At 46.1% G+C, this 21,586-nt stretch overlaps 1 protein-coding gene across 3 annotated transcripts in view; it reads left to right on the top strand.

The window, feature by feature from the left end:
• Positions 1 to 21,586, top strand: part of ASAP1 (ArfGAP with SH3 domain, ankyrin repeat and PH domain 1) — a 358,455-nt gene that overhangs the window by 332,471 nt on the left and 4,398 nt on the right. For all 3 annotated transcript variants that reach the window (XM_011938170.1, XM_011938171.1, XM_011938172.1), the window contains 3 exons: positions 2,149 to 2,207; positions 17,143 to 17,633; positions 20,266 to 20,388. In XM_011938170.1, the coding sequence (XP_011793560.1) occupies positions 2,149 to 2,207; positions 17,143 to 17,633; positions 20,266 to 20,388 (673 nt within the window). The remainder of the gene's footprint in view (positions 1 to 2,148; positions 2,208 to 17,142; positions 17,634 to 20,265; positions 20,389 to 21,586) is intronic.

A 21,586-nucleotide genomic window follows, 5' to 3' on the forward strand; every position in this document is an offset into this window, starting at 1 on the left:
CCACTGCACTCCAGCCTAGGTGACAGCGAGACTTCGTCTCAAAACAAAAAAAAAAAAAAAAAAGTTTTTAAACAAAATCAAGCTGATTGTGAACTAGAGCCTTTGGCAACTCATTAAGTTTGTTTGTTTGTTTGTTTTTGAGATGGAGTCTCTTTCACCCAGGCTGGAGTGCAGTGGTGCGATCTCGGCTCACTGCAACCTCTGTCTCCCAGGTTCAAGCAATTCTCCTGCCTTAGCCTCCCGTTAGCTGGGACTGCAGGCGCACACCACGATGCCTGGCTAACTACTGTGTTTTTAGTAGAGACAGAGTTTGACCGTGTTGGCCAGGCTGGTCTGGAACTCCTGACCTCAGATGATTCGCCTGCCTCAGCCTCCCAAAGTGCTGGGATTACAGGCGTGAGCCACCGCGTCCAGCCAACTCATGAAGGTTTCAGTACCCTTCCTCACTGCGCACAGCACCACCAACAGATGGGTCCTGTGTTCATTTCTGATAGGAACAAGCCCAGGTTCCGCAACATTGCTCAGGAGCTTGTGCAAAAGCAGCGTCTGAGCCTCTAGGCTTTGGCCTCGGTAGTGTGGGCAGGAACAGTCATCACCCACACACCAGTAATGGGCAGCGGGGCTTGCCTAGGAAGATGCTGAGGCATAGCACAAGAAAAATGCACCCCAAAAATGTCAGAAGCAAAGCCCTCTCATGTTTACTGTTTCTTGTTTAGTGGTGGCTTTATCTCAGCAATATCCCCCAGTTGCCCAGAGGCAGGAGGATTTCAAGTGAGCTGAGGAAAGAGCAGTGAAGACCAAGGGTGTCCAAGAGCCAGGACAGAAAGGAGCACACACTTTTCATCTTCTTTCTTTTGACTACTTTTTGTTTTGTTGGTTGTTTTGGCTTTTTCTTGTCTTTTAAATGCAGTTAGCTGAGGCACAAGAATCACTTGAACCCGGGAGGCAGAGGTTGCAGTGAGCCGAGATAGCGCCTCTGCATTCCAGCCTGGTGACAAAGCAAGACTCTGTCTCAAAAAAAAAAAAAAAAAGAAGAAGAAGAAGAAGAAGCAACTAACTCTTAGGACATCAGGGCACAGAAATGGAGAGATGAGATAATAAAGGGGTTCTTGGCAGATGGGGCTCAGGCACTTGGCTGCTGCTGCTTCTCAGGCATGCAGGCCTCCTGGTGTCCTCTGAGAATTGCCAAAACCTCTTGTTAAAGAAAAATAGTGGCTTCCACCTAATGCAGACCGCCGACGGTACTGGGGTTTCAGTTGCAGAGGTTAACGTTTGATGCTTCTGACAACGTGGTGTGGACCTGTATTCCGGGGACTTGGGCCTTTGTCACCCTCATTTACCTGTCCCCCAAAAGGAGGGCAAGGCCTAGGAGAGCCTGGAGGCCCAAAAACCAATCTCTTTGCTATAGTGGAAGAAGTGAGGGCTCTGGAGGCCAGGGGAGCTAGAGCCGAATTTCCACTTCTACCTCTGCCAGCCACCAACACCCCCATTCCCTTCCATTTCCTTGTCTGGAAACACAGAGCTGCTTTGTGGGATAGGTGGGAAGAGTTACTTCTGTGCACTACCTTGGGGTCACCACTTAGAGTGTGCCAGGTGCCTTCATAAATGCTTTGAAGTGGAGGAGTTGGGCTTTATCATTAAGAGGGACCTTTTTTCATCCTTTTACTGTGCCTCCTCAGCCAGGCAAACCGAAATATGGAAAATAGACTATAATCTTTTGTTAAAGACATTTTGAGGCTGGACACAGTGGCTCATGCCTGTAATCCCAGCACTTTGGAAGGCTAAGGTGGGTGGATCACGAGGTCAGGAGTACAAGACCAGCTTGGCCAAAATGGTGAAACCCCATTCCTACTAAAAATACAAAAATTAGCCGGACTTGGTGATGGGCGCCTGTAGTCCCAGTTGCTCAGGAGACTGAGGAAGAATTGCTTGAACCCGGGAGGCGGAGACTGCAGTGAGCTGAGATCGCGCCACCACACTCCAGCCTAAGCGACAGAAGGAGACTCCGTCTCAAAAAAAAAAAAAGAAATTTTGAAAGGATTCTTTAGATGATTATGTAAATGCCTTAGATTTGATTTCCTTGAATAATATTTCACTATTGATATTCTAACACTTTTAGATCCTAAATGATTCTTATTTGTTAATTAGCACCAGTTCTGCAAAGACTGCCCTTGGCCCAAGAGTTCTTCCTAAACTACCTCAGAAAGGTAAGATCTATCATTTTCACATTTACATGTAATTAAAGTGCCACTACCCGCTCCAAGGGGCCCAAGGCTTTTATCTCCCTTGTTCATTGATCCATCCCGAATGCCTAGAGCAGCACCTGGCGTGTAGTGGATGCCTAGTAAATAAACATTAAATGACGAAAGGTATTTATAAACTCAAATTTGGTGATTAGCAAAGCACCATACTTTTCCAGAATACATAATACTTTTGTAGACATTACATTATTATAATCCCCAGATACCATTCTTTCTCCCCTTATAAACATAATCAGAGAGACCTCGGAACCAGTACCACCTCTACCACTTAGTAGCTGTGTGGCCTTGGGCAGGTGATGTAGTAGCTTCACTAAACCTGAGATTCCTCATCTGTAAAATGGGGGAAATAATACTTACTTCGTGAGGTTTTGTAAGGACAAAATGAAGTCATATTTCAGAAAGTCCCTAGCAAGTGGGTGGCAAAGGAATCCTTCCCTGGGATGGCATCTGTCATGCAGAGTAGAGATACCCATGCTCTGCAAAGTACAAGAAAGCAGTGTCTATAAATACTGCTTGTTTGCCAAGCTAAGACACTCAGCTCTTTGACCGAGTCTTCTTTCATGCTGACAAGCTTTTCATTTGTAAAACCAAAATTTCAGTCTTCTTATTACAACACAAGTGATAGTTCTGCCTTTTTTGTTACCATGCTTTACCTTAGAGCTGCAAAATACCTTTAGGGGCATCTAGATCATTCCATCTTTATATAAGCCTGCAAGGCCAGCAGGGCCCACCTTGGATACAGACGGAAGCTCAGAGGAGCTCAGGGCCTGCTCCTTGGATTTTCAGTGCCAGCAGCAAGACTTGTGACCCCAGTCTAGTGCTGTGTTGCGTAGTTTGAACAGAAGTCAAACTGGGGGTTAGTAGCGAGAAGCTGAAATTCACCACTCTCTAGAGTTCCTCAGTGAAGTAATACACTTTGAAGAACACTGACTGCTCAGGCCAGGCTCCTGTGTAGTAAGATGAGGGGACTCCCAAATGACTGCTCATTTACCCTCCATAGAACAGATACAAGACTTCCCCTGGGTTTGCTGAGTCTTTATCTAGGATTGGTTTTTGTTGTCTTTTATTTTTAAACTCTGCCCAAGGGGCTGTTTTGATCTCAGAGGAGTTTGAAACAAGTTCCCAGGCATGTACCCCCATTTACAATGTGCCCAGACTCCATCCCTTGCCTCTCCAGCCTGCTTCCTCTAACAGCAGACCCCAGCACTTCTCAGTGCCCATGGGGCTTTACCACAACTGCCATCAGCTCTTCCCTACGTCCATCCCCTCCATGCCCTCCCTTCCCTCGCAGCATGGCGTCAGCCCATCACCAAAGTCACTCCCTGATGTGCTCCCTCAGCTCCTGCCCCTCCTGTGCTGGGTTCTGCCACTCAACTGACTTTTGAGAGGCACAGTCAGGTTGGCGGTCTGGCTGTCTCTATGACTGCTGACCTCACATGGTCATCTGGGGCTGCCCAGCAGTCCCAGCACCGCGACCTTTCAGCCCACTCACCCACACTGTCTCTCCTCTCCTTAGGAGCCCCTTGTTTCTGTTCCTCATTGAGTCAGCACAGGAGTCCACCCCTACTACCACCTGTCTGGTATAGTGGCCGTGGTCCTAAGGTAGACCTTGTACCCTCCCACCCGCTCAGGGACAGACTCCAGCAGGTGTCCCTCCCTCTTTTGCCCTGCTGTTTCCTTCCATCTGACCTGCCCTATCAGGGCAGGTCTGCTGTCAATACCCATCAAGACCTGTGTCCCTCCCACTACCACCCCCTTGCTCTACTCCCATTCTTTTTCTTTCGCGCTCTCGCGCGCTCTCTCTCTCTCTGTCTCTCTGTGTGTGTGTGTGTGTGTGTGTGTGTTTACTATTTGGAATTTCCCATAATAAACATACACAGAAATACAAAAAAAGACACAGAATAGTATCCTGCAGCCTCCTCCACCACACCCACATACTTATCACCCATTCCAGCACTTAACAGTTTATACCTGATCTTGTTTCATTTAGTTCCATACCCAGCTACTCTCAGTAATTCTGTAGCAAATCCCAGCCAATTTCATACATATGCAATTCTATTACATCAAAAAATTTCATCATGTCTAAAAAATCAAAAATTTATTAATATCAAACCACCCAGTGTTAACAGATCCAGCTGTCTCACAATTGCCCTTTTAAAAAAAAAAAAATGGTTATTTGAATAAGGATTAAAATAAAGTCCACACAGTAGAGTTGATTGATTTGTCTCTAAGTGTCTTAGGCTAAAGTTTCCCCTGCATCTCTCTCTTTTTATTTGTTGAAGAAACTGTTACTCTTCCTATAGATTTCTCCAGTCTGGATTCCATCCCCTCGTGTTTGTTCATCTAACATGTTCCCCTGTGTGTCATATTTCCTATTAATTGGAAGTTGATTCCAGAAACCTGATCAGATAGATTGAGGCTTTGGCAAAACCACTTCATAGGTGGTAGTGTGTTCTATCACGAGGTGTACACCATCGCATTGTCTGTGTGTGAAGTTCACAGCTGTTAATGCTCAGAGCCAAGATTCATCTGTCCGTCCTCTCTTCCTATCCCTCTGCAAGCCGATGGGCCAGCAGTTAATCTTCAGCCCTGTCTTCCTTGGCCGTCTGCAGCTCATGGCACAGTCACTGCTTCTCTCCTGCCTGGAACACTATGCACTTGTGTTCTGAATACCACCTGTCCACTCTCGCTGCACTGTCAGTTCCTTCCCGACCCCCTTAGCTGCTTTTTCATATCCTCCACCTCTGCATGTTGGGCACCACAGGTGGTGCTCATGAACTGCTTCTGCTCTACATCTTCCCTTACTCCTTAACTCATCCAAACAGTCCCACAGCTTTACACCCATCTGAAAAGCTCCACATTTCTATCTCCTGCCAAAGTATTCATCCATAATCCGAATTCACCAACAACAGCCTATTTCACACTGCCACTTGATGCCTGTGGGGGAAATTCTCTGTGTTTTTCCTCTGCTCTCACATCACAACAATCATCAACACAGAAGACTTCTGTGACAAACGTGGGGAATTTTCCCCACGCACCAAGCAACAGACACCAGCTGGGTGTCCTATAATTTAGTTCCAACACTGTCTACCTGGAGATAGTGCTAGTCCCACCAGGTGAGAGCTCAGTCCACAAAACTGCCCCCCCCACACACACACACACACATACCAGTTGCAATTCCAGGCCTTCAGAACTTCTAACTGACTGGCTACAAGTTGGGGTTCCTACAACTCCCTCTTTGGATTCATTTAATTTGCTGGAACAGCTCACAGAACTCAAGGAAATGCATTTACCGGTTTATCATAAAGGATATTGCAAAGGATACAGATAAAGAAATGTGTAGAGCAAAGTATGGGGGAAGGGCTGCTGTATTAGTCTGTTTTCACTTTGCTGGTAAAGACATACCTGAGACTGGGTAATTTATAAAGAAAAAGGTTTAATGGACTCACAGTTCCATGTGGCAGGGGAGGCCTCACAATAATGCAGAAGGCGAAAGGCACGTCTTACATGGCAGCAGGCAAGAGAAAAATGAGAGCCAAGCAAAAGGGGAAACCCCTTATAAAACCATCAGATCTTGTGAGACTTACTACCATGAGAACAGTGTGGGGGAAGCCGCCCCCATGATTCAATTATCTCCCACTGGGTCCCTCCCACAACATGTGGGAATTATGGGAGCTATAATTCAAGGTGAAATTTGGGTGGGGGCACAGCCAAGCCATATCAGGTGCAGAGCTTCCAAGTCCTTTCTGGAAACTCCAGGAGCCTCCACATGGTCAGCTCTCCAGAAGCTCACTGAACCCTGTCCTCCTGGCTTTTTATGAAAGCTTCACGATGGTCAGCATTCCTTCCCCCAGCGTACAGGGTAGAATCCTCTCATGGGAGGTGCTTAAGACCCACGATAGGATTAGAGTCCTGCCTTGGGATAGGTAGTAAGAGGGCAAGAGAAGGTCAGAGGCCTGCCGCTGAGGCCTGACACACCCGACGTTGTAACAGAAGTCTGTAACAAGGGTTATAAGCCAGGAACCGTGGACGAAAACTAATACATTTAACACCACAGCCTACTCCTTGGTTTTCTACTTGGATCCTTTACATCAAAAAACATATATATACACAATCATTAGTAATCAGTCCAGTCCATCATAGTGTATGAATACCTCCCAGGATGATGAGGACACTCAGGTTTGCAGGCCTCCTCTCAATATTGTCAGGTTCCACAAGCAGGAGTGGCCTGGGTAAATACACAGCTTCACCCTCTCAGGCATCTGGAATCACTGAGCTAAAGGCAATGTCATCTCTTGCCCTGAGACTCTTTTGAGTTGTTAGTGTAACATTGAATTTTCCTCAGTTACCCATTTATTTGTTTACACTCAGCTACTGTTTCTCCTTCTCTCCATTAATCTCCAAACTTTTGAAGGGACATTAGAATCACCACTGTGCTGGTCTAGATTACAGGCAGCAATACAAATCTGGCAAGTAGCTTCTCAGTCCACTCCCAGATAGGGTGAGGCTACATAGATGTAGAAATAATGAGCTATTTTTACCACCAGCTATATTCATTGTTAGCCCTAGTTTTGCTAGAAGGGGTGAAGGCACATCTCACCCCCATCATGCCCCAGGAATTTTGACATAAGGTTTAAAAAGATGGTTACAGTTTTTTACTTAGCATTCCTGCTAAAAATGTTTTGAAATGTTGGGCGCAGTGGCTCATACCTGTGATCTAAGCTGTGTGGCAGGATGGGAGGATGGATTTAAGTCAGGAGTTAGAGACCAGCCTAGGTAATACAGTGAGACCCCATAGCTAAAAAACAAAAATTATCTTTGCTGTCCCAGCAACTGCCATCCTAGGATCACTGCATCAGGTAAGGAAGAAGAAATACGTTTTTTTCTTAGATGATTTGGGAAAACTGCTCCAGGGTATCTCTTCCTTGCCTTCCTCAGGTAGCATGATCCTCTATAAACCATTTCCATTTTATTGTGGAACTCTTCTAGGCTCTGCCATCCCCATTAGAATGTTCTCGGACATCACCTGAGACAGCATGGGTATTTCAGATGTCATAGGGGTAACTTCAAGTAACATTTCATAGCAAGGTCCCTTAAGTGAACATTTTCTATTCCAAAGTCCCAGTAGTTGTTGCTGAGAGGTGCTCAAACACCTTTGCCATAAGCCCCAGGAACTGCTCCACAGGGGTTATCAAGTGGAGAGTTTGTCCCTGCCAGCACTCTGGCTTCTACTCTGCACTCCGCGGGCTTGGGCATGTCCAATTAATATTGCTTGGAGAGCAGATTTACATGCCTTCTGTTTTATAGTACCAGGTAGGGGAAACATTCTCTGGTGTGATACTATGTTCATTACCATGATACAATCAGATAAAAGACATGCAATCGGCCTGGCGCAGTGGCTCACTGAGCCTGTAATCCCAGCACTTTGGGAGGCCGAGGTGGGCGGATCATGAGGTCAGGAGATCAAGACCATCCTGGCTAACACCGTGAAACCCTATTTCTACTAAAAATACAAAAAAAGCAGCTGGGCGTGGTGGTGGGCGCCTGTAGTCCCAGCTACTCAGGAGGCTGAGGCAGGAGAATGGCCTGAACCCGGGAGGCTGAGCTTGCAGTGACCCGAGATTGCGCCACTGCCTCCAGCCTGGGTAACAGCGAGACTCCGTCTCAAAAATCTAAAAGAGATGCCGTCACTTCACATGAATTGTGTTCAAATATACCAACTTTCATCATCCTATCAACCCTTACATTTTTTATATTCTAGTTTCAGGAACTTCTTTACTCTGTCTTGTGCAAAAAGCTTTGGGTCTTCTGCCAAGGGTTGAGCCAAAGGACCCTGGACCTTTTGTCAGTCTTTATTTTGATTAGTCTGCCCCACTTTTGCCCCAGGCGATTTCAGATCATACGTTTCATTGTAATCTCTACCTTGCAACTTTTAAAATTCCTTCAAACTGTGAGAAATACAGTAAACTGGGTTAGGGCCCTTTAATGTTGGGAGAGCAGAGGGGCTCCCTTTGGTCCACCTACCCTATGATGATGTTGCACTAGGACCTTGGTTTTGCTCACTTCGGCAGCACATATACTAAAATTGGAACCATACACAGAAGATCAGTATGGCCACTGCTCATGGAGGACACGTTATTTTTTTTAACAACAGCAAAAAAGACCTTTGTTTTGGTAAGCGTGGTGGCTCACGCCTGTAATCCCAGCACTTTGGGAGGCCAAGGTGGGTGGATTGTTTGAGCTCAGGAGTTTGAGACCAGCCTGGGCAGCATGGCAGAACCCTGTCTCTACATAAAATACACAAAATTAGCCAGGCGTGGTGGCACATACCTGTAGTCCCAGCTACTCAGGAGGCCGAAGTGGGAGGATTGCATGAGCCTGGGAAGCAAGAGATTGCAGTGAGCCGAGATCACGCCACTGCACTCCAGCCTGGGTGACAGAGCAAGACCCTGCCTCAAAAAACAAAGACCTTTGTTTTAACTCTATCAACTTCCATTTTATTCGTTCCATTTCTTAATAACCATCTAAAGATATCCACCCTGCTGGGATGAGTCCCATGACTCTCCCCTTTTTCTTCTTCGTTTTTATCCTATCAGTGTTTTCTTTTTTCACCTTATTTGTTTTTTTTTTTTTTTTTTTTTTTTTGAGACGGAGTCTCGCTCTGTCGCCCGGGCTGGAGTGCAGTGGCCTGACCTCAGCTCACTGCAAGCTCTGCCTCCCAGGTTCACGCCATTCTCCTGCCTCAGCCTCCCGGGTAGCTGGGACTACAGGCACCCACCACCTCGCCCGGCTAGTTTTTTGTATTTTTTTTAGTAGAGACGGGGTTTCACCGTGTTAACCAGGATGGTCTCGATCTCCTGACCTCGTGATCCACCCGTCTCGGCCTCCCAAAGTGCTGGGATTACAGGCTTGAGCCACCGCGCCCGGCCTTTTTTTCACCTTATTTGTTAATAACCATTTTAAAATTTCCACCTTCCTGGGAGGAGTCCTTTGGCTCTCACTTTTGCCTTTATCTGTTCTCTTGTTAATTAATCTAATATTTTTATTAGCGTCTGTAAGACCCATGAAGGGAAGCTGAGACAGCAAATTTGATAAGGCTTCTCGAACTGTTCATTTCTGTAGGAGTAATATCACATGGGGTGCCCATGTAGAAGGGCCCTCTTAACCACACATTTACCATGACTTGGGAAACAGGCATGTTCAGTGTATGAATAGTCCTGTCATCATAAAGCCAGTCCCACATGCATACAGAGCATGTCAGCTACCGCATCTGGGGTGTCCCACTTGGCATTTGTAGGTAGAGCTGGACAGTCCCCCTTCTCAGGGTGAACAAACCTTACAGTGGCTTTTATCTGTTCCACCAGGCTGGCAGTTACCACAGGAATGGCCTCCTGTGTATCTGGATCTTATATACCCATATGCAGTTGTTCAATAGTGAGCTGTGGGTCCCATCAATCCAAAATGTACTTCTACTCTGTAGCGTTTAAAACCAAAGATACTGCCCCTAAATTAGTCACTCTTATAATCCATTTTAGTAAAGGTTCCTCAGGAAGCTGATGATACTGATCTACAGAATGAAACAGTTCCTTCACATTCTACCCTCTAGTTTCCATAGTTACTTAGTTTTGCCCGTTCTTCACATTGACTACCTTCTTGGTAACCACAGGTCTCAGAAGTACTTTCTGTTGTCCCTGCATGGTTTTCTCCTTTGTGGGTAACTTAAAGGCTAGTGGACTGAGCTCAGGCAGACCCACATCTGAGCTTAGTCCAGCCTCAAGTCCTGACCCAGCACCCTCTTTTATTTTAGCCATTATGTACAACAGTAACCAAGGGATTAAATATTTCACTTTTTTCTTAGCTTGCATCTTTTTATGCATCCAGTTCACCAACTCCCAGGGAGTTGGATCCACCTCTGAATTCCACTGGTAACTTTTACCTTTAGTAACTTATCTCAACACAGCTGTGGCTTCATACCCCGGGTGACCACATGGCCACATAGGAATCCAAAGATTCCTGATCCCCCACCCTTTTATCCTTTCTCTTCTCAAACCGCATGTTTCTGTGAGTCAGAGCTGTTCCAACAAATCCTGCTTCACTGATACGAAATGTGTGCTCCCAGCAGACTGATTTTTATGTCACTATTAATATAAACCTTGATGATCAGATGCTTAGAAAGATATTTGGATATAAAGGACAAAATGTAATGGCAGCATACACAATATGCCATAGTGTGCTATGTACACTCTTATCACCCTTTTGTGTATGAAAAGCGATTAAGCAGAATAGGGGAAAACATTGGGTTCTTAATGAGATTAAAGCAGTGGGGCTGGGCACAGTGGCTCACACCTGTAATCCAAGCACTTTGGGAGGCCCAAGCTGGAGGATCACCTGAGTCCAGAATTTTGAGACCAGCGTGGGCAACAGGGTGAGATGAGACCTTGCCTCTACAGAAATTTGAAAAATTGGCAGAGTGTGGTGGTATGTACCTGTGGTCCCAGCTACATGGGAAGCTGAGGCAGAAGGATCTCTTGAACCCAAGAGGTCGAGGTAGTAGTGAGCCATGTTTGCACCACTGCACTCCAGCCTGAGTGACAGAGTGAGACGCTGTCAATCAATCAGTAAAATAGTGGGCATCACATAGTGGATCTGAGTTCCTTTAGGGAATGGTCCCAACCTGAGAGAAGGAAAGCTATAGGAGGCCTTGTGGCACACTCACACTAAACTACATGTAGGTGTGACCACCACTCATCTAACTCTAGTATGGGGCACCCAACATTTCTGGGTGCAAAACGTGTATCCTAACTGTACTCAGGCCTTTAGTACACACTGCAGCAACGTGCATGTTGCATTAAACAACACTGACCCACCAGACAGAAAAGGGCCTTATAGGAGATAGGTGCAGGTCTGGGTATCCTGGAATAAGCTGAGTTTGCTTTCAATGAGGAGCAGAATTCAGAGGAAAATGCAGATTAGAGGGAGTTCTCTTCCAGGAGGAAGGCAAAAGGATGGGAGTCAGCCTGAAAAGATAAGGAGGTTTTGGCAGAGTGAGCCAGGCCGACTCAATAAACAGTGCTGAAGAGAATGCTAAGATGCAGCTTTGGGAAAGGGCCTGTACCCAGACCCAGCAGGGCCTCTTGACAATTTTAACACAAATAGAGGCTGAAGTGGCCATGGGGCAGTGACCCTCAGTCTTGGTTGCTGAGGCTCAGGGGCACACCTCTGGGACTCTTACAGCCTTCTGAATTTATGGAAGTTATCTGAGGGCACTTGCAGTTTACATCAATGTACTATGACTGCCCGTGCCTTTAGATTAGGGCAAAGTAAAACGTTCTGCAGTGTCGTTGGTAGGTATAGGAACTATTCTAAACACCCATCGAATGAATGAAAGAAAGAAAGGAAAGGAAGGAAGGAAGGAAGCCAGGTATTGTGGCTCCAGCCTTTAATCCTAGCACTTTAGGAGGCTGAAGCGGGACGATCACTTGAGCCCAGGAGTTCAAGACCAGCCTGGGCAATGAAGTGAGACCCTATCTCTAATTAATTAGTAAAATTAACACCACCCATGTCCTGCCTGCAGGAGGCAGGTGGGCTGTGCTGTAACTAATAGCACCCAGTGGAAACTAGTCTCAGTACAATCCTGTGAGATGAGACATAGTGATTGGCTCTGCCTCTAATTAACTTTGAATCCAGAAATGACTGAGTCATGGCCATTGTTAACACCTGTCCTTAATAACATTTGTTATATGGCCAAGGGGAGATTTTATTGGGAAGGCAAAGGAAATACCTCTGTCATTCTCACTAATCTGTAATGAAGCTAAATTGTACCATGATTGTACCACAATATGGTGTAATATTGGGGGCATTGGTAAGGTTCAGCTTCCTCATGTAAATAAGCCTTATGATAATACTGATACGATCAGATGTATTGGGAGGTTGAGTTGAAGCCCCCTCAGGATGGAATGCCTGTGGAAAATGGCCCAAGAAGGAACTGGATCTAGCTAACCATCAGCTGATCTCTGTGCGAAACAGCTCAGCACAAATTTATCCTAAGGTCCAATAGCAGTAGACCAAGGCAGGAAAGAACAATGAGGCTAGTACACAATTATGAAAGTGTTTGTATGACTTCGTAGGACAAATTAGTTATTTCTTTAAATCCATCCCTACCCACACTGACTTCTCCAGATTTTAGGTGGCAGCATTGCTGTAACTGTTTTACAAATGCTACAACAAATGTTCTGATAGACACATTTGTTTTGGTATAAGGGATCCGTGGTTGAAAACCAAGGAGCAGCCTGTGGTGTTTTACATATATATATATATATATATATATATATATATATATTTGGAGCTGTAGGTATATATGTATTGGTATTCATCCACAGTTCCTAGTACATAATGTCCACATCCCTTGTTACAGTCTTGTTGTAATGCTGGATGTGTTAGGCCTCAGGAAACAGAAACTCTCTTGCCCTCCTTTATGTGCCCAAGGCAGGACTGTAATCTTTTCCCATCTTGCTGATTGTGGGTTTGAGATCCTCCCCTAAGAGAGTCCTACCCTGTACCCTGGGGGAAGGAATGCTGACGTCATGAAGCTACCATTAAAAACCCTAGAGGACTGGGTTCAGGGAGCTTCTAGAAAGCTAAACCCGTGGAGGCCAACAGGAAAGTGAAGAAGAATTCGTCCATGTGCTGGGAGGGCAGCACACCCCTAACTCCACAGGTTCAGAAGCTCCTGTGCTCAAGACCCTTCCAGACCTCACCCTGTGTATCTGTTCATCCGGCTGTTTATCCTTTAAAATATCCTTCTTAGGGCCAGGAGCTGTGGCCCTGAGAAGGCTGACACCTGTAATCCCAGCACTTAGGGAGGCCAAGGTGGGTAGATCACTTGAGCCCAGGAGTTGGAGACCAGCCGGGTAACATAATGAGACCTTATGTCTACAGATAATAATAAAAAACAGAAATAGCTGGGCGTGGTGACACGGGCCTGTAGTCCTAGCTGCTTGGGAGGCTGAGGTGGGAGGATAGCTTGAGCCTGGAAGATCGAGGCTGCAGTGAACCATGATTCACACACACACACACACACACACACTTCTTAGTAAACTGATAAACTTAGGTAAGTGTTTCTCTGAGTTCTGTGAGCCACTCTAGCAAATCAGTCGAACCCAGAGGGGATTTTTGGAACCCCAGTTGAAGCCAACTGGTCAGAAATTCCAGAGGCCTGGGCTTGCGACTGGGCAGGAAGGTGGGAACATTCTGGGGGACTGAGCCTCAAGCTGTGGGATCTAATGCTGTCTCCAGGTAGATGGTGTCAGAATTGGATTGGAGGACACCTGGCTGGTGTCCACTGCCTAGTGGTGGGGTGAGACCCCCACACATTTGGCCACAGAAGTTTTCTTCTGTGTTGATGATCGTTGTGGTGTGAGAGTGGAGGAAAAAGCACGGTTAGAGGAGCGAGCTTTTCCCCACACAGTGTCTCACAGGCTTCTCGACTTAAAACTGGAATACGGACTCTGACTCCACTCCAGACTGTTTCTCCCTCAGTGTCCCCGTCTGTTAAAGGCAGTGTCATTCTTCCAGATGTTCAGGCCTTAAAGCCTGACAGAGGTGCTTAATTAACTCTTTTTCTCTCACACACCACATCCTGTGCTTGCACAAATATTGTTTATTGCCCCTTCCACATCTATTTAAAACCCACTCACTTCTCACCGTCTCCACCGTTGTCACCCAGGATCAAATGAGTATCATCTCTTGTCTGGACAGTTGGAGCCTCCTACCTTGTCTGCCTGGAACCTTCTAACCTGGTCCTGCAGTCTGTTCTCAGCAGAATACTGGAGCCTTCCACATTCAATCACGTTACTCCTCTGTCCTGAACCATCTGGTGGTTCTTCTCCCAACCCCCACCTGATATCAACATGGCTGGTGTCGAGACCTCCTGCACATTTTTGCAGTAGCAGAGGGGACTTCCCTGACCACACCTTCCTTGGTGGTCACTCTCTTCCTCCCCACCCAGCCAGCACTCTGTTCTCCCTTTCCCTGCTTACCTGCCCTCACCCTCTGGTAACTCCGTGTTTACTTGTCACCCTCTTGCAGAGTGTGAGCTCCCAGCAGGCAGGGGCCTAGTCCTTTCCATCTGCTGTGTCCCAGGTGCCTGAAATGGTGCTGGGCACGGCATATGCCCAGCAAATACGGGTGGAATGGTAACCCTTTTCCTGTAAGTGTAAACTATCGTTGGGCTAGGAATCAACCATCCCTTACTCACTTTGTGATTTGGGAGGCTCCACAGCCTCCCTTGGTATCTTGCAAGATGGAGATGATAGTGATACCCACATCACGGGGCTGTTAAGAAAGTGAAGCTGTGTCATGCAGCACATCTCAAGGCCAGTCTCCTCTCCTTACCTGCCCTGTGGTCCCATCTCTCTCCTGCCCATAGTTGTGTCACCTGGGCCAGTGTGCATTGAGGCCCTGACCAGCCTTGCCTCTTCCCTTCAAGGGTCTCAGACTGGTGCCAGCAGTCACATTGTCACACCAAAGCCAGGAGTGTGGAGACAGGATGTGGGACAGGGTCTAGATACCTGAAGCTGGGGACAGCATGGCCATGCGCATCTCTACTAAAAAACGAAAAATTAGCTGAAGTGTGGTGGCACATACCTGTGGTCCTAGCTACTCAGGAGGCTGAGACAGCAAGATCACTTGGAGCCTGGGAGGTCAAGGTTGCAGTGAGCCCTGATTGCACCACTGCACTCCAGCCTCAGTAACAGAGGAAGACCCTGTCTCAATAGAACTGAAAAGAAAAATAAAAACTAACTGAAGTCTTACCACCCAAGATAACTGATGAATTAGTGTATATCTTTGGTCTTTTTTTCCCTGCTCTTTTTTAAAGTTTCTGTTTAAGCTAATATTTTTGACATAATAAAATCATTTTTCATGCTATTAATTACACAACAGTATAATCTTTATTGGCTACATATCATTGTCATTTGTTGGTTTGCTTTTTGAGACAATCTCACTCTGTCACCCAGGCTGGAGTGCAATGGCACCGTCATAGTTCACTGCAGCCTTGGACTCCTGGGCTCAAGCGATCCTCCAGTCTTAGTCTCCTGAGTAGCTAGGACTACAGGCATGTACCACCACACCTGACTAATTTTTATTTACTGTCCATACAATCCTCTGCATTCAGATGGGTGGCATTTTTTTCGTTATAAGCAATACTGTGCCAAGCACCAGCACAGACATCTGTGTATGACTTTGATCACTGTTTTAGAATAGATTCCTAGAGTTGGTGCTGCAGGTGAAGAGGCTGGGATATTTTGAAGATTTTCCATGCCTGGCACTTACAGTTTCTCTTGCCCCATCAGTGTGACTCACAGCCAAGGCCTTTCTACCCCACCACTTCAGGGATTCCCCCTAGCTTTTTCCCTCTTGACTGCCTGGCTCAGATTGTTAGCCAATTTCAGGCTTCCAAGAGAGGAATGAGATTGATGTAAATTTACTTTTAGAGCCAGACTACCTCAGCTGAAGCTTAGGGACCAGCCCGTGAGCGTGGTGCCCCTTGATTTTGATTTTTTTAGAGATATGACTAGACACGTCATGAGCAGAAACAGCCCCAGTACAGCCTGTGACATTTACAACATGAGGTTTATCTGTTTCTTCTCCTTCTTTAAGAATGTCTTTCTGAATACATTATATTTTTAGGATCAAATTCCTAGTGTGAGTCACTCAGTGTGCCTTAGTCAGCTGTTTCCTCCCTGAGAGCATGCTATGTGCTTGGCCCCTGTGCCAGGAGCCAAAGTTACAAAAATGAGTAAAACAGGAATGTAATACTGTAACAGGGCCTTAAAGAACCCTAACAGTGATGGTAGTGCTACTACATAATGCTTACAGCCTGCCAGGACCTGTCAGCAAATTCTTTGCATATATTAACCCATGTAATCTGCATGCCAACCCTTTGAAGTAGGGTTTTAAGAGATGAGTAAATTGCAGCACAGAGAGGTTGTGTAATTTGCCAAATTCACACAGCTAGTAAGCGGTGGAACTAGAATTGAAGACATGTCCATGGTTTTCTAAGTACCAAGAGCTGTGCAAAGCTATGGGAATGGGTCAAGAAATTGATATGTTTCCTAAGCTGTGCATACTATGCAGCCGTTAAACAGAATAAAAAAGAACTGATTTGGAACTCTCCTAAACATATTAAGTGGGAGAAAAGCAAAGTTTCAGACAAAGTGTGTATCACTTGTATGGTTTTTAAAAGACATAGCACATGCATGTGTATCACCAAAATGTAGCCGAAGTTAAGAGACAGGGGCACAGAGAGAGGAAGCCTTTTGCTGCTTCTCTTACATACTGCATGAATCATGTAAAATGGGGAGAAATAATAATAAATCATTTTACAGCTATAGAATGGAACAGAATACATCATTCAAAATTATATGCGACTAATAAATAATTTTTAGTAACATGACAAATACTGTTGCTAAAATGGTATTAGGTAAAAGCAAGTAAAAGTTGTATCTATAGAAAATATATAGGATAATTAAAAGGAACTATATAAAAGAATTTTAAATGGCTACATTTAGGTGTTAGGCTTAAGAACTCTGTACTTTCCGATTCTCTGCAATCTGTTTCTATGTATTTTTTTTAATTCTGGATGAATGTAGACATCTTGTTCTTAACATGATTGAAGCCTGAAGTCGTAAATTGTAGCGCTTTCCAGGCTTTCAGACTCTGTCTTTGTGAAGCTACCTGGGGGACCTGGCCCCTGAGTCCATCCATTTCAAGTGCTCACTGTAGGTCAGTTCCCTTTGTGATGATGGCGCCTCTTTTAGGTGACTGACAGGAAAGCAGCCCTTCCCACCAATGACCTCCCTGTTTTTCATTGCTTCCACAGTGGCACTAAGGAAAACAGATCATCTCTCCCTAGACAAATCCAACATCCCGCCCGAAATCTTTCAGAAATCATCACAGTTGGCAGAGTTGCCACAAAAACCACCACCTGGAGACCTGCCCCCGAAGCCCACAGAACTGGCCCCCAGGCCCCAAGTTGGAGATTTGCCACCTAAGCCAGGAGAACTGCCCCCCAAACCACAGCTGGGGGACCTGCCACCCAAACCCCAGCTCTCAGACTTACCTCCCAAACCACAGATGAAGGACCTGCCCCCCAAACCACAGCTGGGAGACCTGCTAGCAAAATCCCAGACTGGAGATGTCTCACCCAAGGCTCAGCAACCCTCTGAGGTCACACCGAAGTCACACCCATTGGATCTGTCCCCAAATGTGCAGTCCAGAGACGCCATCCAAAAGCAAGCATCTGAAGACTCCAATGACCTCACGCCTACTCTGCCAGAGACGCCCGTACCACTGCCCAGAAAAATCAATACGGTGGGTGGGACCAATGTTCAGGCCCTTAGGAACCCTATGCCGCACTTTGCAAGTTGATGGGAGGGCGAGTGCTCCAACTTACACAAGAAAAAGCAAGAGCTTGCTCACCTGATGCTTATGTGCTCTGGTTCAAGCATGATGGTGGATTGGAGCCTGTGGGTTACAAACTCAGGCTTTAGACTCCAGCAGACGGCTTCAAGTCCTGGCTTCAGTGCCTAACATAGCTGCACAACCTTGGCAAGTTACTTTCTCTGAGCCTTACTTTCTTCACATACAAAAAGGAGCTAATATATTATCTGAGCTCACAGATGATTAAGTACAGTGACAAATGAGCAGCACTTGGCTGGCACCTAGACCACTCAGCAAGTAGTCACTCTTATCTAGGAACCTTGAGGATGGAACTTTTCCTTTCGTGAGGGTCACAAGAAAGCAGTTTCCCTCTCAGATGTCTGGGTATTTTCTCTCTCTTTTTTTTTTTTTTTTGAGAAGGGCTTGCTCTGTCTCCCAGGCTAGAGTGCAGTGGTGCGATCACAGCTCACTGCAGCCTCAATCTACTAGGCTCAGGTGATCCTCTTAGCTTAGCCTCCTGAGGAGCTGGGACCGCAGGTGCGCATCACCACACCTGGCTTTTTTTAATATTTTTGGTAGAGATGGGGTTTTGCCATGTTGCCCAGGCTGGTCTTGAACTCCTGGGCTCAAGCAGTCCTCCCACCTTGGGGTCTCAAAGTGCTGGGATTACAGGCGTGAGCCACTGCACCTGGCTCTCTGAGTATCTGCTGAGTCAGACCTTCTCACTGCATCTTCCTAAAGGAATTGGAGATAAAGCTCTCGATATAATAGAACAGCATAGAATTTTGTAGAAATCTCATATTCTGTCATTTTCATGAAATGTTTCCTACTGTATATCAATTTTATTTTAATATAAGTGATTTTATTCCTCACATTCTTTGTGGAAATGTACTCCAGGAAGATGTCACATGCTTTTTATCTGGAACATAGCTGCCCTCCCACCAGGGCACCAGCTCCCCAGGAGGGGGAACACAGTCAACAGGGAAACAAAAAGTTCTCCCACTGCACATGGCAGTTCCACCCCCCTCACATTCTGTTATACACAGTACCCAGCACTTTGGGAAGAGGCAAGTGGATCGCTTGAGGCCAGGAGTTCAGGGGTGCTGTGATCACACCACTACACTCCAGCCTGGGTGACAGTACAAGATCCTGTCTCAAAAAAATTAAAACGAGGCTGGGTGCAATGGTTCCCATCTGTAATTTCAGCACTTTGGGAGGCCAAAGTGGGAGGTTCCCTTGAGCCCAGGATTCATGAGCAGCCTGGGCAACATACAGAGAACCCGTCTCTTTAAAAAATAAAAATTAATTAGCTGGACATGGTGGCACATGCCTGCTATCCCAGCTACTTGGGAGGCTGAGGCGGGAAGATTGCTTGAGCCCTGGAAATCAAGGCTGCAGTGAGCGTGATCATGCCACTGCACTCTAGCCTGGGCAACAGAGTGAAGCCCCGTCTCAAAAAAAAGAAGTTACAATAAAAAGTTAAAATAAAAGTATGTCATATCAATACTTAAGAAAAATAAAACCCATCTTCCTGTAGGTTGGAGGCTGCCGTGTCTGATGGTAGATACTTCTAGCATTCAAAAGGGAACTCTTCATGACTCCCAAGCACGACTTATGCAAAATTTTCATTTCATGCTACACAGTGTATAGTTTTATTATGTCATTTAATCTCCGCGTTATAAATTAACACATTACAGGCCTCTCAGTTGCTCACGCAGTCACTGCCACAGTACTGCCAGGCTTCTCCAACCCACCCGCACAGGCCCTGAAGGGAGCTCGGAAAGCATCTGGAACTATCAGGGTGATTAAAGGAGAAACCAGGGGATGGAGAGGAAGAGTCACTCCACCCAAAACATTTAAACAGACAGCTTGCTTTTTTTTAAATTGCCAATTAGCCAGGTGCAAAACAAACAACCCATCATTTAGAAGGTGATACCTCTATTTTCACTTTTCTGTTTGCAAAAAACTGGAAGTTCAACAAGTAAATGCTCAAATCAAAACTGATCAAAAATTAAAACTGTTTTAGGAACTGCATAGACTTCTCCGAGCCCCAGGCCGATCCTGCTGTGTTTAACCAGCATGTACTGACTTGCTGTTTTGCATGAGGGGACTGACAAATTTGTTTATGCTGCACATTCAGTATGCAGAAGCTGCACATTTTGCTTTACGTCATGTTTCCTAAAAACATTTTTAGACTCTGCTGTCATTCTGCAAGCTGATGTGGGTTAGGGGGGTTACAGAGTGCTTGATGTTTTTTGGTGAAGCTGAATTTTGATCCCTACCCATAGTGTTTGCTTTCTGGTGAAAATAACTTGTTGATGCCCAGTCACCAATGCAGGGCCACCCTGATGATAAGGGGAGAGGAAGGGCCTGTGGTTCCTTAAGAGCACACAGTATACTGGGTGCCTGGCAGGCACTCTTCTTCCCGTCCTTCAAGGGTGAGGAAATCAAGGCTCAGCGAGGTTAAGTTACTTGCCCAAGGTCAACCATTTTACAAAGAACCGCTGCTCTTTTTTTCCATTTAGGCCATTCTTTCAATTAAAACCCAGTTTCTTCCTTTAAGGGGAAAAATAAAGTGAGGCGAGTGAAGACCATTTATGACTGCCAGGCAGACAACGATGACGAGCTCACATTCATCGAGGGAGAAGTGATTATCGTCACAGGGGAAGAGGACCAGGAGTGGTGGGTACGTACGAATCCGTCCACTTCATCGGTACATTCATACAGCATGCCTGGGCAGGCACCACATGGGAGCCTACAGACAGTGCGGTAAAAGAGGGCCCTTGAGCACAAGGACCCTGTCAGCTGCATCACTCACCCAACAGCCATTGAATGCAGTATTCTCAATTGTATTTTCTATGTCACACACTATTACATGCTAGAAAAGCAGCCATGGAGCTGGCCGGGCACGGTGGCTCACACCTGTAACTCCAGCACTTTGGGAGGCCAAGGCAGATGGATCACGAGGTCAGGAGTTCGAGACCAGCCTGGCTAGCATGGTGAAACCCCGTCTCTACTAAAAATAAAAAAATTAGCTGGGCATGATGGCGTGCGCCTGTAGTCCCAGCTACTCAGGAGGCCAAGGCAGGAGAATCACTTGAACCCGGGAGGCAGAGGTTGCACTACACTACAACCTGGGCAACAGAGTAAGACTCCGTCTGAAAAAAAAAGAAAAACAGCCGTGGGGCTTTGAAGACAGGTCAAGAGAATTAACATTTGTATGTACTTTACCCATGGCATCATGTAACCTTGTGAATTGTAGGCATTTTCTGATTTTTGAGATAAAAAACTAAAGCAGAAAAAAGTTGAGCATGTTGCCTCTGCTCCCTCAGCCAGTAAGCAGGCTAAGTCAAGATTCTGGATTGGCCCTGACCCCAGAGCCTATATGCTTTGCTCCCCATTCCACACTGTCCCCAGGCTGGGAATCAGAAGGTGGGAGTTCCTGCTCAGGCTTAGCGGTTGACAAGTCCTCAGGCTCCATTCTTAATCCAGTTTGCAGTTCTTTCTTTGTCAAATAGGCCAAGACACCTTCTCCACGTCATTTTAGGAAAAGATTAAATGAAAATATCTATGAAAACTCCTTTTACATTAAAACCTGCAGCCCAGGCATCAGGAGGGAAAGACATCAGCATCCTCATAGGCCTTGCTAGGTACTCAGGCTGTAAGTGACCTGTGAGGGCAGTCCACACATCTGTTAATTTTCAGTTTGCCAAGGAGTAAGTCTCGATGGGAACTGCCAGTCCAAGGTACAGTGAACAAGCCCCCTCTTCCACTTTCCTTGTTGATCATTTCCTGCCATCAGGCTGAAAATTCCCCTTCCTTGGCAGCCTGAGCCCCCTCCTGCCAAGAGGGATTCAGTTCTATCTGCCAGGAAGGGACCTGAG

This window comes from Colobus angolensis, unplaced genomic scaffold (genome assembly GCF_000951035.1).
Source record: "Colobus angolensis palliatus isolate OR3802 unplaced genomic scaffold, Cang.pa_1.0 Scaffold17, whole genome shotgun sequence".
In the NCBI taxonomy this organism is placed as follows: Eukaryota; Metazoa; Chordata; class Mammalia; order Primates; family Cercopithecidae; genus Colobus; species Colobus angolensis.